Raw genomic sequence first — 16,333 nt, forward strand, 5'->3', positions numbered from 1 at the left:
TTAAATAATCTATCTTTACTTAACTGATATAATAGATTTTATTTCATATGCAAATTACATGAAGTATTTTGCAATTTTACAAGGTATTGTAAACTTACATAAGTTTTATTGTTAAAAGAAAACCTATTATTTAAGTTGCCAGCGTAAAGCAGGTTTCACAAAATTCAAAAAAATTCAAAATAAAGTCTCTGTCTATCTTTTATAGTTTTGGAGAAACTAGACACCAAAGTTTTGTCCTAATTTGCATCCTCACGGGTACCCAGTGATGTTTATGAAAAATGTTTCAAACAAAAGTTGTTAATTATTTTATAAGAAACATTTTTTACATTTAAACTTTTGTTCTATCTTGAACGGTTTATAAGATGGGTCCTACATGAGACCAAACACCCAGTTAACCTAGAATTATGTTTGCTCATTTACGAATTCAATTTGATATCACTTTTCTTTTTTGAGTGATCAGACAGACAACAGGAAATGGACTCTTTAGGTGATTTTATGAACACTTATACCAAATTTTTGTTCGTAGCATCAATATTTTCAAGCGTTACAAACTTGGGACTAAACTTAGTATACCTTGATATATATCATATATATACAGGGTATAAACAATTCATATGAGTGTTTAAAATTTTCTTTATCCACTTACCTTCTGAAGTGTTTTTACTGTAACTTCTCACTTTTTACGAAAATAAGTCTGTAATAAAAATTTTTTAAGCAAATGAATAATACGAGTTCATTTATTTATATAATTTTTTTATTAATTATTTTAATTTTTTTTCTTAAATCAATTTTTTAAATACCACATTCATACAATCAATTATAATTAATATCGATTAAGTAATAATTACAAAAAAAAAAAATTAACTAATATTAACAAATTTTTAATAGAATTATTTACAATTAATTAATAATACTTTTTTTTTTTGAACTTTTTACAATTATATGTAGCATTAATAATGCCCGAAAAAGAATTTTTTAAATAAATATTTTACAATTTTTTTTTCAAAATTTACAATTTTAAAATTTATATACAATATAAAAAATTATTTAACCGCTTTAAAGTACGACATTTTCTTAATTAACGCACGAGATTTAATTATTTAAAATAACAAAAACATAATTGAATTAATTGCGAGGTATCTCATCTTTGTCAAATTTTTTCTTTGGTAAAAAATTAATCCAAAAATTTTTGGTATTTTAAATATAAATGAACTAATTATTGATTTGTGCATCGAATAATCAAAATTGTAAAACTATTAAATCGAATTATTAAAATATCAAAAACTCACAATTTTTAAAATAAAAAACTTTGCTCGAATATTAGTAGGGAATTTCGAGCAAATTCACCAAAAAAATTAGGCAAAACTTTATACTTTTTTTTCAATAAAATTTTGTGGTAAAGTTTTGTTATTTGAATAACTCGAATTCGAAAATCAACAATAATACAAGAAATGAGCAAATTTTTCTATTTACACTTCGGTTTTATACGGTTTAAATAATTTCGGTTTATCACTTTGTGATAAATTTGTACAATGTACAGGAGATGCAGGTGAAATTGATGTAGCAGGCACTAATAAACCTTGATGATGATGTCCAGCAGATTGTTGTTGCGCCATTACACCAGGTGCTGGTGGACTTGGATTTGAATCGGATAAGTCAGGTGAACTGGTCGTGGTATATGGTGGAGGTGTTGTTGTATTATGATGTAATAACATAGCAGCACCAGGTAATTGACCCGACGACGCGGAGCTAAATGCATTCATTGTTTTATGATGTCCTGGTGTTAATGGTAAATTAAACTGTTGTTGTAACATAGCTTGAACAGCGGCATTTGAATTAGCTGTTTGTTGATTTTGTGCAGCTGCATTCGCTGAATCTTTATGGAAGAATCCAGGATGCATTGCATCTTGATGTAAACCAGGGAATGCTGGTAAATATGATGATGGGCCAAATCCAGGTACTGTTGCGCCTGCACCTGGATATGTTGTGTAACGTGGATACGTTGCTGGATGATACATAGCTGGATGTGGTGCAGGAGGTAAAGCTGCGGCTGCAGCATGTAATAATGAAGCTGCAAATGCTGGATCAGTGTATACAGCTGCATAAGGCCATGCTAATGCCATGCGTTGACGCTTATCTTTCATACGACGGTTTTGGAACCAAACCTGGAATTAAAAAGAAATAATAATTTAGTTAATAGTTCAAAAAAGTTCTTAATGGAATTTGAACGAGCTTGAAAAAGACAAAATAAACTATTGAAATGTCGTTCCTATTTTCATGTTCATGTTCATATATGTAGCACGAGAGAATGGCCAGTCTATACAATTATTTAAAATTAAAATAAATTAATGAATGAAATTTGAAATGAATTAATGTATTTGTATTTAAGTTTGATGAATGATAATTAAGCACTTAGTGTGCTCATACATAGACCATCTCCAATGCGGAATAATATGATAATTATTTTTAATGTGTGTACTTTTAATATTAGAAAATATTAAATATAAATCTTTGAATATTTAAAATTAAATATAGAGTGAGCATACATCATATTACTTTAAGATTTATTACGTATCTTATGTCATCATCAAATGTAAGTTGTGTTCGAGTATATTTTTAACGCGATATTTAACACGGTGAAAAACCAATCTTTTCTAACAAATTCTAAAGGCCCCGAATTTTGGTGATTTACGGAAAAAACGATATAAATAATTGCAAATAATCAAAAGCAGATAAAACACTGCTTGAAAAATGTCTTCTGTAATAATAGTAATGAGATATTACTTCCAATTTTTAATTAAGGTGTTTCGATACCAAAACGAAAACTTTTATCAATATTCCTCAAGTTTTATGCTTTAAAATCATACAAACATTAAGAACTGTGCATAAAAATGAAAAACTTTTTTTGGTAAAAACATTGACTTTGACAGTTAATTTCTCCTAAACCGAACAGAGAATCGATATGAATTGCCCCCAAAAGATGTATAAAAGGATGATTAATTGATTAATAAAATTTCAAATATTTTAGATTCTCTTTTCTTTGGTATCGAAATAACTTAATACTATAAAACGCGTAAACATTATCGACATATGGTGGAAGCGCATAGAAGAAAAAAAAATATTGTTTTTTCACTAGTTTGTCACCCACGCAGTGATTTTCAACTGCCTATCTCATCGAAGAGTATTTTGACTTTAAAATACATAATTTTTACCGAACAAACAAGCAAAAATAGACAGATAAGAAAGCGATATCTGAGAAAATGAAACAAGCTTTTCTAGATTTTAAGTAAAGTACTCAATGATCACAAAAACATATTAAAATGCATTTTTTGGTGTGGTATCTTCTGGATATAGTTTTTCATCTCTCTTTCTAAATCCACACACAAATAATACATGATAAATATACAGAAAAAGAGTGAAGGAAGTATTAGTGTTAGCAATCACTTCATTAGCACTAACCAGTTATATGGCGGTATATCTTTTTATTTAATAGTAATGTGCTAATTGCTCAGCTTAATGTATCCATTATGTATATTAAAAATATAAGAAGATACATATATTTATCTATCTTTTTCCAAACTATTAATATTTATATTTTTCGTTTTTTTTTGTTCAAATACAAACGGACATGTCTAAGATTCATTTGTATGTTTTTTTTTTGTCAAAAAACTCGACTCATCATCACAATAAAATAACCTTCAATAATCATTATTCAAATTAAAATTTTGTTAAAAAATTTATTAATTATCAACCAAATTTTAATTATTTAGTTAAATAAAATTTTCTCTTTGTTTTTTTGTTTTTTCAAACAAGGGTTCAAAAACAAAATGTTCACTAAGTAAGAAAACTTAAAATATGTTAGAAAACTGAACAGAAAATGAAAAGCTAAGAAGATAATTAAGTTTAAATAGCTTAGCGTTGTTTCAGAGCATACAATTTTTATATCATTTATGAATTGGATAAAATAAATGAAAAATGGCAGAAAAAGTCGTAATAAATGTTGGTTTTTTAGCCAATAAGTGCTTTTAAAAACATTTTACCATTTACATAAAAAAACTTTTACCAATATTCCTCAAGTTTGAAGCATTAAAATCATACCTAGAGACAGTTTTTTGAGATTTAATCGGACAATTAAGCAATTAAGATACTTTTTATCTATACTACGATACCCTTAACGTAAAATCATTTTACACATTTAACCGATGTTTTTTTGTAAAACTTAACTACGTAAATAAATGAAGTTGTTTATTTTAAAAACACATAATATTGATGATGACCGGTAGTCAGTCACAAAAAAGGGGCATTATTTTTTTTTAATAACCATGAAAAAAGATATTATTATGGGTGATAATTACCTTGATGGTAGATTCTGGTAAACCAAGTTGTGCGGCAAGTTCACATCGTCGTGGACGGCTTACATAATTCTCTTTAAAGAATTCCTTCTCTAAGCGAGCAAGTTGTTCACGTGTGAAAGCTGTTCGATACCGACGGATTGCTGCATTATTGGCATCGTTATTATTGTTATTATTGTTGGAGTTAGCGCTGTTGTTCGATGATAAATCGGAACTAAGGCATGTTTCACCTGGAAAAAAAGAAAATTTTTATTAAATTTTAAATGTAAATGTAAATTATAAGTTATAGATATAAAGCCAGCAGAAGGCCCGGGTTCGAATCCTAGTTCGAGAGTTTATTTGCCAATTCTCTTTAATTGAGATTGGCTCGACAAGTTAAGATTGGCAAATTTTTAACTATGCCACAAGCTTAAACCCAAATCATTTTGCAAAATGTAACAAAGCTGTCTTTGAATGTATTTTTTGAAAATGTTGGTAAGGGTGCTGTCCCGTGTACCTACTTTTCTTGGTAGATTACAAATTTTTAGATAATTTTGTAAGAAATTAAATAAAACCGATTAAAAATCAGAAAAAAAGGGAATAAAAAAAACATTTAACACAATAACCCGTAAGTACAAATGAAAGAAAGTCTAGACAGGAAATTTATTGGCGACAAAAACACTTGTAAATTGTCTTTTTTTGAAATCACACATCACAATTCTCTAATTCCAGAAGTCTGCCTGTGTGTGTATGTGAGTATGTCACATCTAAGTGATTTCCGTAATACTTCAAAAATATTAAAAGTACAAATTAGTAAAACAAAGATTGAAATTATCTCGTCGCCGTATAATAGTTCGTCGGTATAACATACACACAAAATCAGGGAACCAGAAACAACCTCTTACGATTCTCTAACATCGTACGTGTATATTGGCGGCGTGTGGGCGCGTTCTTCGTCCCCTTTTATTATTATAAATACTGTGATTTAATTTAAATCAGTGTCTCTAATTTTAAAATATACTATTATGGCGTCGTTGTCGGATGTATCTAATAAGAAAAGCTTTTAAAAATTGATTATCAAGTATTATTACTTAAATTATACCGTACTTAAATGTAATATTACTTATGATAAAAAAATTTACTTTTATTTTTAATGGGCGGTAATCATGCTTTTAATTATGGAGTTCAAGTGTCCCGTTTTTAACCCCCAAACCAAAAACAAGGGAAATTTGACCGCTATTTGTGTGCCTGTCTGCGACATTGTAGCGCCTAAACTTATGAACCGATTTTGATTTTTTTTTTTGTTTGAAAGGTAATTATAGCTACGTTTCAAGTGCGAGTTTAGAGTTCCGTACCTGAAACAACTAAAAATAGGCCATGATCCTCAAAATCGGTTCTTTTTAAATACTATAAATTTCGCTAGTTAGTTTTCTGATTCTAATGTCGATATTCTAAGTAGAACAAATGATTCAGCGATGACCGTAATTCGTAGGAAATATAAGGACTAAGAATAATATGGTGTATAATTTATCCTAATTTTATGCCTTAGTTGTTATTGGTTTAAATTAAGGTTCCTGAGAAAGTTATAAATACATGACGAAACGTTCAATTTATTTAAATTTATTCATTTATTCTCCTAGTTCTATTTACTACAAATTAATTAGTAATATGGTAAATGTTTGTTTTTCTCTTAAGGTAGTACCTACACGAAAGTGATATTCCAAGAATTTCTCAAAACTCAGAATATAAAATATTTAATTCATAATACACTTGCTGTTAAAATTAGAAGGTGATTTACCATGCCATACATGAGATATTAGCAATTAAAAGTGACGCAATTTGTACGTGTACATGGGAGAAGTGTATAAAAATACACAAATTTACAAATATTATATTTATTTACCAATGAATGACGTCCACCATCTCTATGAAAAACTAATATAATGTAGAATACTATATTTAGAAAATATATAAATAAAAATAAAAATTATTTACCATATAGTTTCGATAAAAAACTTAAATAAATAACTCGTTTTAGCGATAATTTTTGTGGAAAAGATATGAAGACTAATGTTAAAGGCATATGTCATAGTGTGTGTGTTTATATGTATACTAGAATCAGTAGTGAGGAACTACAGTCTTTTGAAAATAATATATGGTATATGTATAATAGTCATAGCACAGTTAATGCGCTGAATGATAGTATTAGTCCAAAACTTTTTGACTGGACGGTCGCGGAGGAACTACCTTAAATATCTTTCTCACAAATTTTCTCAAATAACCAGACGCGAAATTATGATATAGGTAATCTACCAATCAACACCAAGACTTTCCGAGATAATCAGTCTTGACTAAACATGAGAGTAAATAATCAGTCAACTTTTTATAAAATTACAGTTTGATACAAATTTCTAGAAAAATTTGTTGTTAACTTTAGAAGCAGCAGACTAGAATAGATACCTCCGTAAAAAGTTATAAAAACATTAAAATCGAAATTACGTTTGTCGGTAGAATAATTTAATTTTAAAAACAGCAGGAGATTTTGACGAAAAAAATCCCTTAAAATTATTTTATTAGGTATCATATCAAACAACATATCTTTCAAAAATTTTATATGGCCCCCTTATAAAACCCAAAATTGTCAAACTTTCTTTTGATCCAAGTACCGTAAGATTTCTTGTCCTTTGAGGGCTTAACTTTAAAGTAGGCTTAACTCCTTAAAATTTATATATTTTGAACTAAATTAAAATTAATCCTTTTTGTATTTTTAATAAGATTAACCAAATTCTTCCAAAACTAAATTTTATTCCAAAAAAGTTGTTTACAAATAAATTTAGCAAATTATTGTAAACACATTATTTTAATGATTACATAAAATTTGTTTATCTTTGGAGTAAATATTTTGATTACAAGAATTCCCGACGGCTTACTTTTGGATGGCTAATACCTATAATTCGCCCACAAATATAATAAAATGAATATTTCAAAATTTTTTAGACATCCAAAATTGTTTAAAAATTTGTTTTTCCTTACCTTTAATATTAACAGATTTTTCATACATCATTCCCGTACTTTCCGGAGATCGTGGTGGTGATTCTTGATGGGAATGATGTTGTAATGGATGATATCCTGGAGGAACTAAATCCACAACAATTGTTGATCCATTTGTTCCAGATCCATGATGATCCACATTTGAATATGAATTTCTATAACCTTGCATGATTTTCACTTAATTTTTTTTTCGGTTACACTCTTAATAATGAAAAACACTTAAAAATTTTTGATACAAAAACTTTCTCGTAAACACAAATATTTTGGAAGCAAAAAAAAATCGATAAATATTTTTTGATAATGATTAAAGTTTAGTTAAACTGTCCTAAACAAGTGATAACTTGCTACTGAAAATACTTAGCGAATGTCCACAACACTTATTGGCAATATTAACCATTTCTATAACAAAAGAGCTAGCCCCTCCCTTGACTAGGAAAAAAAAATCCAATTTTATTGTGGGTGTAATGATTATTTTTTATTTCACTTTAACATATACGTTTAGAGAAAGTACAGGCTATGTATAAATATTTCATGGTATATAAACTATTTTCATCCTTATTGGATGTACGTATTTTGAGGGAGATGGTATTAAATTAGGGAATTGTTCTTTTCAGGTTTGGAACAATGATTACATGTTAAACTATATACAGCTAAAAATTTTGTTGCACCGTTCCCAACAAAAAATGTATTGAATTCTCCGAATCCAAAATTTTTTTATTGTGGCAATTAGGTGTCTGTATTTGAGAAATAATTTATTTCTTTTTATCAAAAATGATTTTTTCCACTTAGTTGATAGAGGCTTTTTAACTTTTTGTTTGTGCCACCAACGGTGATATATAATTTTTTTTTTTTGAAATTTTCGGTAGCCTTAATTATTAAAATATTGAATAAAATTTCGTTTACAAAAGAATTCTCAATCATTTCTGGGCTTCTGTATATACGAAATTGTTTTCTTTGTGTCTTGTTAAGTTAAAACTTAATTATACTTAAATAATGACTTAATTTAAAGAAATATACGACTTAATTTACTAGCACAGATGTTTCTATTATTTTCCAAAAATACATTTAAAAAAATCGGTAAATTTAAAATGGACATTAGAATTTGGCTACATTTAAAATTTTATGGTAAAAATTTTGCGCAATTTACGAAATGAATGATTTTCATGGTCTCGCGGAAGAAGACTATAAAATAAGTGATAATGTGAACTATCGTTAATTACGTGCTATTTCGTACATTTATTATAAATTTTCATGAGAATTTTCGAACATCAATCGGATTTTCATACTAATTTCCAAACCTTTTTATTCTGAGAAAATTCAAATAACTCAGAAACGGTATAAACACCGTTTTTGCATCCGTAAAGATATTTGGAGAGTAAACTTCAAAGAGAATTTCATCAAAATACGAAATAATTCTTATTTTGCATGTTTCAATAACACTTTTAGCCAAAAACTTCATGAAAGGAGGATATTCCTTGGCTTTTTTTTGGATTTTGTATAAATTGTGAGTTGTTTTTAATAAACTTTACAAATTTCAAAAACTTGATTTTACAAATATCTACTTACTATTCAATTTTAAACGTATATCTACTGAGCCAATTAAAAGAGTGAAATGGATAATTTGACCAATATAAGAAATGTTTGGAAATTTCCTAAATAAAAAATTGAATTTCCTTATTACAAATTTGAATAATTTTTTCTTTTTGGAACTTTCCAAAGAAGCTATAAAAGCTATGCTTATTTTTCATAATTTATGTTATTGTAATACGTACCTATATAAAGCTTCAAAAAATAGTATTTTTTTAATGAAAAATTTGTTAGCTTTGATGATAGTTAAATTTTGGTATGATATTTTCGAAACTTAAAAATTAAAAAATTCATTTAAGAATTCAATTTGTTTTTTTTTTCTTTATAATTAAAAAATTAATAATTGTTTTAATTCATATATTTGCTTTATTAATTAATATTTAATATTTTACTCTGACTTTATTGAAAAACCATAGTTTGTTTGATTTGAAATATTCAGTTTCAGTAGTTTGACTTTGTCATTGACTTAATTAATAAATCTTGTAAGTATTTTTGGACAAATTACTAAATTATACACGCAAATTTGTAATTCCTATCCTATCAAAAATTTTTCGTCGACTTTGTGTAATAAATGTTAAATACACTTTCGCAAAATTAAATTGCTGCAAAATAATAAGAACTACGAAATAGAGAAATGTTAAAATTACAGTGCCACTTCTCAAGAGTAGCAAGAATAGAAAACACTACAGACCTCGCGGAGGGACCTTTCTAGTAGCTTTATGAAGACTACAATAAGGAAAAGTGGACAAATAGAAGAAAAGTGAAGCGAGGCTAGAAAATTTTCATTTTGAATAAGATATTTATTTATTATTCAAACAGATTGATTGTCTCTCTGTATATTCAGAATCGTACATGAATCGTACAACATAACATGAACAAAACCGTATACATAACATATTATGTTATAACATGGAATGAAAAGGGTGTGACCAAAATAATAACAGGATTGGTCTACAACATCGCCAGCCTCTGATTGGTGTTGATTACAAATAGTTTGAACATGGCCTGTATTGAATGTAGACATAAAGGTGAGAATCGTTGAACAAATGGTTATGAAATTCATTATCTAGTTAGTAGTGTAGACACAATTTACAATACATTCATACATACTGTTGTTCACACTTAAACATTATACAGTCTGTCTGTCAGTCAGTCAGTCAGTTTTAGATGTATTATTAGGTAGATTTAGTTCATGTTGTTGGCAACACTGATGGATAAAACCATAAGCAAGACAAAGCTATCTATATTATATAATTCTACCTTCTACCTTCTACCTAGAATATGATTATATGTATATTATAATATCATTGTTCATATAATCTGTTAGGTCTGCTATAGTAGCAGTGTACGTCCCATCATCCAGATTCAAAATAATACATAATACTAATTTGATCTTTATGTGCTTATTGAATACGGATCATTTCATTTGAATATGTAATTATGAACTGTCAGTATTGTTAACTGTTAGTGTTATAGAGCTTTAACAACAACACTATGAGCTTTATAATAATATATAAAGCCCTCAACATCATACACATAGCTTACAAACATACACAAACAAAGCTCTATATATTCATATGATCAAGCTCGCTGTTCATTTAGTTTGTTGTGTATATGTTTAGGTATTTAAAGTTGGTAATATTGTTTTATAATGGTGGAAGTGTTGGGTAGGTATCCAGGCCCATAACTTATTGGAATGGGTCACAAACATGATATACCTATCTATAAAGTTCATGATATTTTGTTTTATTTATTTAGCACGTTGGATAACTACAATGAGATGGGTGATGAGGTTGGTAGCTCTTAGGTTTGAGGTTGTCTACATCAAGCATATTATACAACATCATCGCAGGTGAATCAGATGGGATATCTCTATCTATACTAAATGTAATAAAGTGGAATAAACGGTTTAATAACGCTCGCTTTTATATTATTTGCGTCTGTTTAGTTTGTTGGTTAAAATTTTAATTGCCTATTTCATTAAAAAATTTTACTCATATATTTTATTACATAAAATATACGCATTTTTATACCCTGTCTATATGTAATATATATCAAGGTATACTAAGTTTAGTCCCAAGTTTGTTTGTAACGCTTAAAAATATTGATGCTACGGACAAAATTTTGGTATAGGTGTTCATAAAATCACCTAATTAGTCCATTTATGTCCGGTTATCCGTCTGTCTATGAACACGCTAACTCAAAAACGAAAAAAGATATCAGGTTGAAGTTTATATAACGAGCTCAGGACGTAAAAAGTGAGTTTGAGTTCGTAAATGAGCCACTCAATTGGTTAGGGAGTTGAAAGGCAACCAAAATTGAGTTGGTATTTTAAACTTTTTTAATTTATAAAAAAAATAATACAAGCACTGATATTAAACGCTTTCTATACAGGGTATTTCAACAATTAACTCAGTGAATTGTTTGTTTTCACTTGTTTTATTATTGAATTCCCATTTCACTTCTAGTATGTATGTAGAAGGGGCTTTGATTCCCACAGTTTTTGTAAAATTTTTAATTTCATCAGAGTTATATTACTTAAATATATTTACGTATTGAAATTAGGAAATCAATAATTTCCATTCGACAAAATTTTTTTGTACTGAAGAATTTTATAAAATATCTATTAGTTAGTTCCCTAATAAAATTATTCGTTCAGAATATTCGAGATTTTGATTTTTAATTTTGATAAGTAAATAAATGGTGGAAGCGCAATTAAACTATGTAAGATATATTAATTCTTCATGGTATATGTATTTATTTGCACTTCCACCATATTTATTAAGATGACTTTTATAAGCAAGTCACTATTGAATTTGTTCAAATATAGGGAAGAGTAGAGATCAAGTATTGAATTATCAAGGAATATGACCATTGAACGGGAATAAGAGAATTGAAATTTGGTGTAAATATATTTGGCTTTTTGATTTTATTGGTGCAAATATAATCCAACAAATTCAAAAATTTTTATGTTTCTATTTTTTTTGAACATATCCATCGTTAGAAATATATAAAAATCAAAAATACAATTCATTTTATGATTAAAAAAGTACTTCTGTGGATACCGCCGAAAATTTCGACAAAATATTCAAGCTTTGTATAAGATTTTGGGCAATACCCAAAAAAAATACTCAACTAATCGTTAAATGAATTCGATTTTTGTTTTTTCTGGGTCAAAGTTCCTCTATATACTGAATTTTATCAAACTCTAAAAGAAAAAAATTTGTTGGTTTTTTTCAATTTTTTCTAAGGGGTACCCCTAAATAAAATTGCGAAAAATCGAGAAAAATTTTTCGTCTTAGATTTTGATAAAACACTGTACATATAGTTATTTAGACCCAAAAAATAGAAAAATCGAGTTTATTTGAAGGCTAGGTGCATTGTTTTAGGGATATTGTACAAAATAGCCACTCAAAGAACGATTCTATGGATAGATTTGATACCATTTTTTAGAAAATATATATCTTATAATGAAATCAACTGGATTTGAATGATTTTTTAGTCCTAATTATACTCTAGGAAATGTTAAATCTGGCCACTCAGTAAATAAATAAATTATTAAATAAAACAAAATATCATGAACTTTATAGATAGGTATATCATGTTTGTGACCCATTCCAATAAGTTATGGGCCTGGGTACCTACCCAACACTTCCACCATTATAAAACAATATTACCAACTTTAAATACCTAAACATATACACAACCAACTAAATGAAGAGTGAGCTTGATCATATGAATATATAAAGCTTTGTTTGTGTATGTTTGTAAGCTATGTGTATGATGTTGAGGGCTTTATATATTATTATAAAGCTCATAGTGTTGTTGTTAAAGCTCTATAACACTATAACAGTTAACAATACTGACAGTTCATAATTACATATTCAAATGAAATGATCCGTATTCAATAAGCACATAAAGATCAAATTAGTATTATGTATTATTTTGAATCTGGATGATGGGACGTACACGGCTACTATAGCAGACCTAACAGACTATATGAACAATGTTATTATAATATACATATAATCATATTCTAGGTAGAAGGTAGAAGGTAGAAGGTAGAATTATATAATATAGATAGCTTTGTCTTGCTTATGGTTTTATCCATCAGTGTTGCCAACAACATGAACTAAATCTACCTAATAATACATCTAAAACTGACTGACTGACTGACAGACAGACTGTATAATGTTAAAGTGTGAACAACAGTATATATGAATGTATTGTAAATTGTGTCTACACTACTAACTAGATAATGAATTTCATAACCATTTGTTCAACGATTCTCACCTTTATGTCTACATTCAATACAGGTCATGTTCAAACTATTTGTAATCAACACCAATCAGAGGCTGGCGATGTTGTAGACCAATCCTGTTATTATTTTGGTCACACCCTTTTCATTCCACGTTGATATGGGTTCATGGTATATGTTCCGTTTTTGTACGATTCTAGAATAATTATGTTGGAACATTATTCAAATAGTGAAAATGCATTTGAAAAACTTGAGTTTCCAATAATTAAGAAATTTATTATTAAAATATAATCTTCTGTTTTAATTCCAAAGGAATTGAATTGATAGAAAGATTAAAAGGATGGATGATCATTAGCAAATATTTTCAAGGAATTCAAGGAAATTGTTCTTCGAATACGATTTTTCCTGTAATTTTATAATATTTTCTAAGGTAATATCTAAAATCGATCCTCGAAATCGTTCTTCGTTTGTAATTTTGGGCGGTTCAAAATGTATGCAACCAAGTAATAAGTTGATCCATTTTTTGTATTTTTTGGGTCAAAGTCTTATGGAATGATATTTAAATGAAATTAGAAACAATTTTCTATAGAGTCTGCAATTTTCGGAAATGATATTATCCCTGTGAAAAATCGAAAAATTCAATTGAATTGATGAGCAACTCATTGTCCCAGAATTCGATGAAACACTGTATACCTACCTACAAAATAGCGAGTTTAATTTACGATTGATCAAATATTTCGATAGACCAAAGATATCAAACCTGCGGTCATTTCGAGAACTACTCATCTAGTCATGGAAAACGAAATAGAATCGTACAAAAGTTGTTTACAGTTTATCGACCTATAAACTTTCATTTACTCTACTATACGAACTAATAATAAAAGAAGAAATGAAGTAGATAGCAAGCATACAGATTGTTGTATATTTTATTTTATTTTTTATTCATTTTAACTTATATAAATAAAAAGAGATGGATACGTCAACTTATTATCATTTAATTCATGTTCGTTCTCATAAGGTGTAGATAATATTAAAGCTCTGTAAGCTACTATATAGCTATTATAGTATAAGACACAGTGGCGGATTTAGAGATTTGCCGCCCGTAGGCTAATCAATTTTTGCTGCCTCTAAATTTTGATATCTTACTTCACAATCATATCAATTATCTATCAATAAAATTGCAACTTTATGATTTGTGCTCCATTATCCTCATTACATCAACTTTTCCCGTATGGTTAGTATCATCGAGAACTATGGTACCGTGTTAGATCCTTGATTATTTTTACAGCAAAGAATTATCAAAAAACAATATTTTATGCAAAAAATATCTCAAACATGTACCAATTTTAAAGTAAGTTAAAGTATGTGTTAAAACTATACAATACTTATGTAATAGGAATAAAGCTTACACAAAAAATCTAGATTTGGCGAACGACCGAACGTTGATAAATATTTATTATTACACTTACAGTTACAAAACAACACAATAAATATATCCTTTCTTAATTATTTGTTAGTATTATAATTCAAGTCAAATTATAAAAGCATTACAATACTATTTTGCGACACTTTGAATTCGCAAAATCATTTATTATATCGTCGTACGAAATCTTGCTTATTAGCTCTGACTCTATGCACAAGAGAGCTAAAGCGTTTAGCTTTTCTTGACTTAAAGTCGATCGGAGGTAGTTCTTTACTCTCTTCAAGCAAGAGAAGCTTCTTTTACCTGAACAATTTTTTATGCAGAGATTTTGAGATATTTATTATTTAGCACTGTATATAGGACTATATTTCGGTTTTTGTTGAATATTTTAATTCCTCTATAATTTTTGAAATTCGTATTTTGTGTGTGTATTATAATTTTTTCTAAATTTTGTCAATCGAAATAAAAAATTTATGAACTAAATTTGCCGCCCCTTAAAATTTGCCGCCCTAGGCTCCAGCCTACTCAGCCTGCTGGTAAATCCGCCACTGATAAGACAAGCGTGGATCCAATAGCGGGCAATTGGGACAATTCCACCTCTAAAAACTAAAGGAATCATTTCTAAACATATTATCAATAATCCTTATCCACAAAAAAACAGTCATGGAATAAGGAATAGCCGTAAATTAAACTTAAAAAAATCAGAATCAGCTCAAAACAGACTCTTGAAAATTCCCCACTTTTAAACCGCGGTGGTGGATCCGCGCGTGTGTATAAGAGAACCTCCCAGCAAAATTAATTAATTAATATATTCACACATCACGAATATTACATTTTATCAACTTGCGAATCATATTGTTTGTAGACAGAGTGAGTCGTTAGTGGATATACAGTTTTAATAGTATTAAGTAGTTTCTTTATTATTAACGATTTGTAACGCAGGTTCTATTCATTTTTAAACTGTCTGAACTTAGGCCCATAAATTTTCATGATGGTTTAGATTGTATAAATAATGTCGCTTCCTTGCGCCAACACCAAAATATGTACATTGATTTAGGAGTCCTGCTATCAGTATGATACTTTATTCGAAATCGATATTAACCAAGAAATGTTACAAATCACACTAAAAAAAAAAATACTTGAAGAATTGTCTATCAACATTCGCTCGACTCTGTACAGAGTCATTAGACGAAGAGCCAGTCAACTTTTTGGTTAATCCGTAATTAATCTATTTACGGCCTAGTCAAATGCGGCGATTATGTTGATAAATCAAGAAAATGTTTCAAACTTAAATCTCCCTAAGCTAAAAAATTATATGAAGATCATTTCGTAAGATAATTTTAACAAAAAAACTTACGAAAATAAGGTTTATTTTAACATACATTCTACACATTCTAAGATATCAAGAACAATTTGTGTCCAATGCCATACTTTTCGTCGGATCCAAATAAGTTTCTAATCCAATTTATATATATTTACAGTAATGAAATACAAGTTGCCTATATTTAAAAACATAAGATCGATTTACGAGACATCTATTACAGTTTAAGTGAACTGCAAAAGGATAAAACCAAATCCTTAAAGCACACGTAGTGTTTTCCATATTGTCCATGAAGCTGGCACACACTCGCACGTAATTCTAGTGACTTTCAAATCAAACTTTGTATGTTGGTAATGCCGAAT

At 28.4% G+C, this 16,333-nt stretch overlaps 1 protein-coding gene across 1 annotated transcript; it reads right to left on the minus strand.

Annotated features, from left to right (window-relative positions):
• Positions 1-1,433: 1,433 nt before the first annotated feature.
• Positions 1,434-7,672, minus strand: LOC123300538 (segmentation protein even-skipped). Its single transcript, XM_044883122.1, has 3 exons — positions 7,365-7,672; positions 4,356-4,582; positions 1,434-2,165 (listed from the first exon to the last, which is right to left on the minus strand). Exons 1-3 carry the CDS (start codon positions 7,549-7,551, stop codon positions 1,470-1,472), a joined length of 1,110 nt encoding a protein of 369 aa, XP_044739057.1. The 5' UTR covers positions 7,552-7,672; the 3' UTR covers positions 1,434-1,469.
• Between the last annotated feature and the right edge of the window lie 8,661 nt (positions 7,673-16,333).

Source organism: Chrysoperla carnea, chromosome 5 (assembly GCF_905475395.1).
Source record: "Chrysoperla carnea chromosome 5, inChrCarn1.1, whole genome shotgun sequence".
In the NCBI taxonomy this organism is placed as follows: Eukaryota; Metazoa; Arthropoda; class Insecta; order Neuroptera; family Chrysopidae; genus Chrysoperla; species Chrysoperla carnea.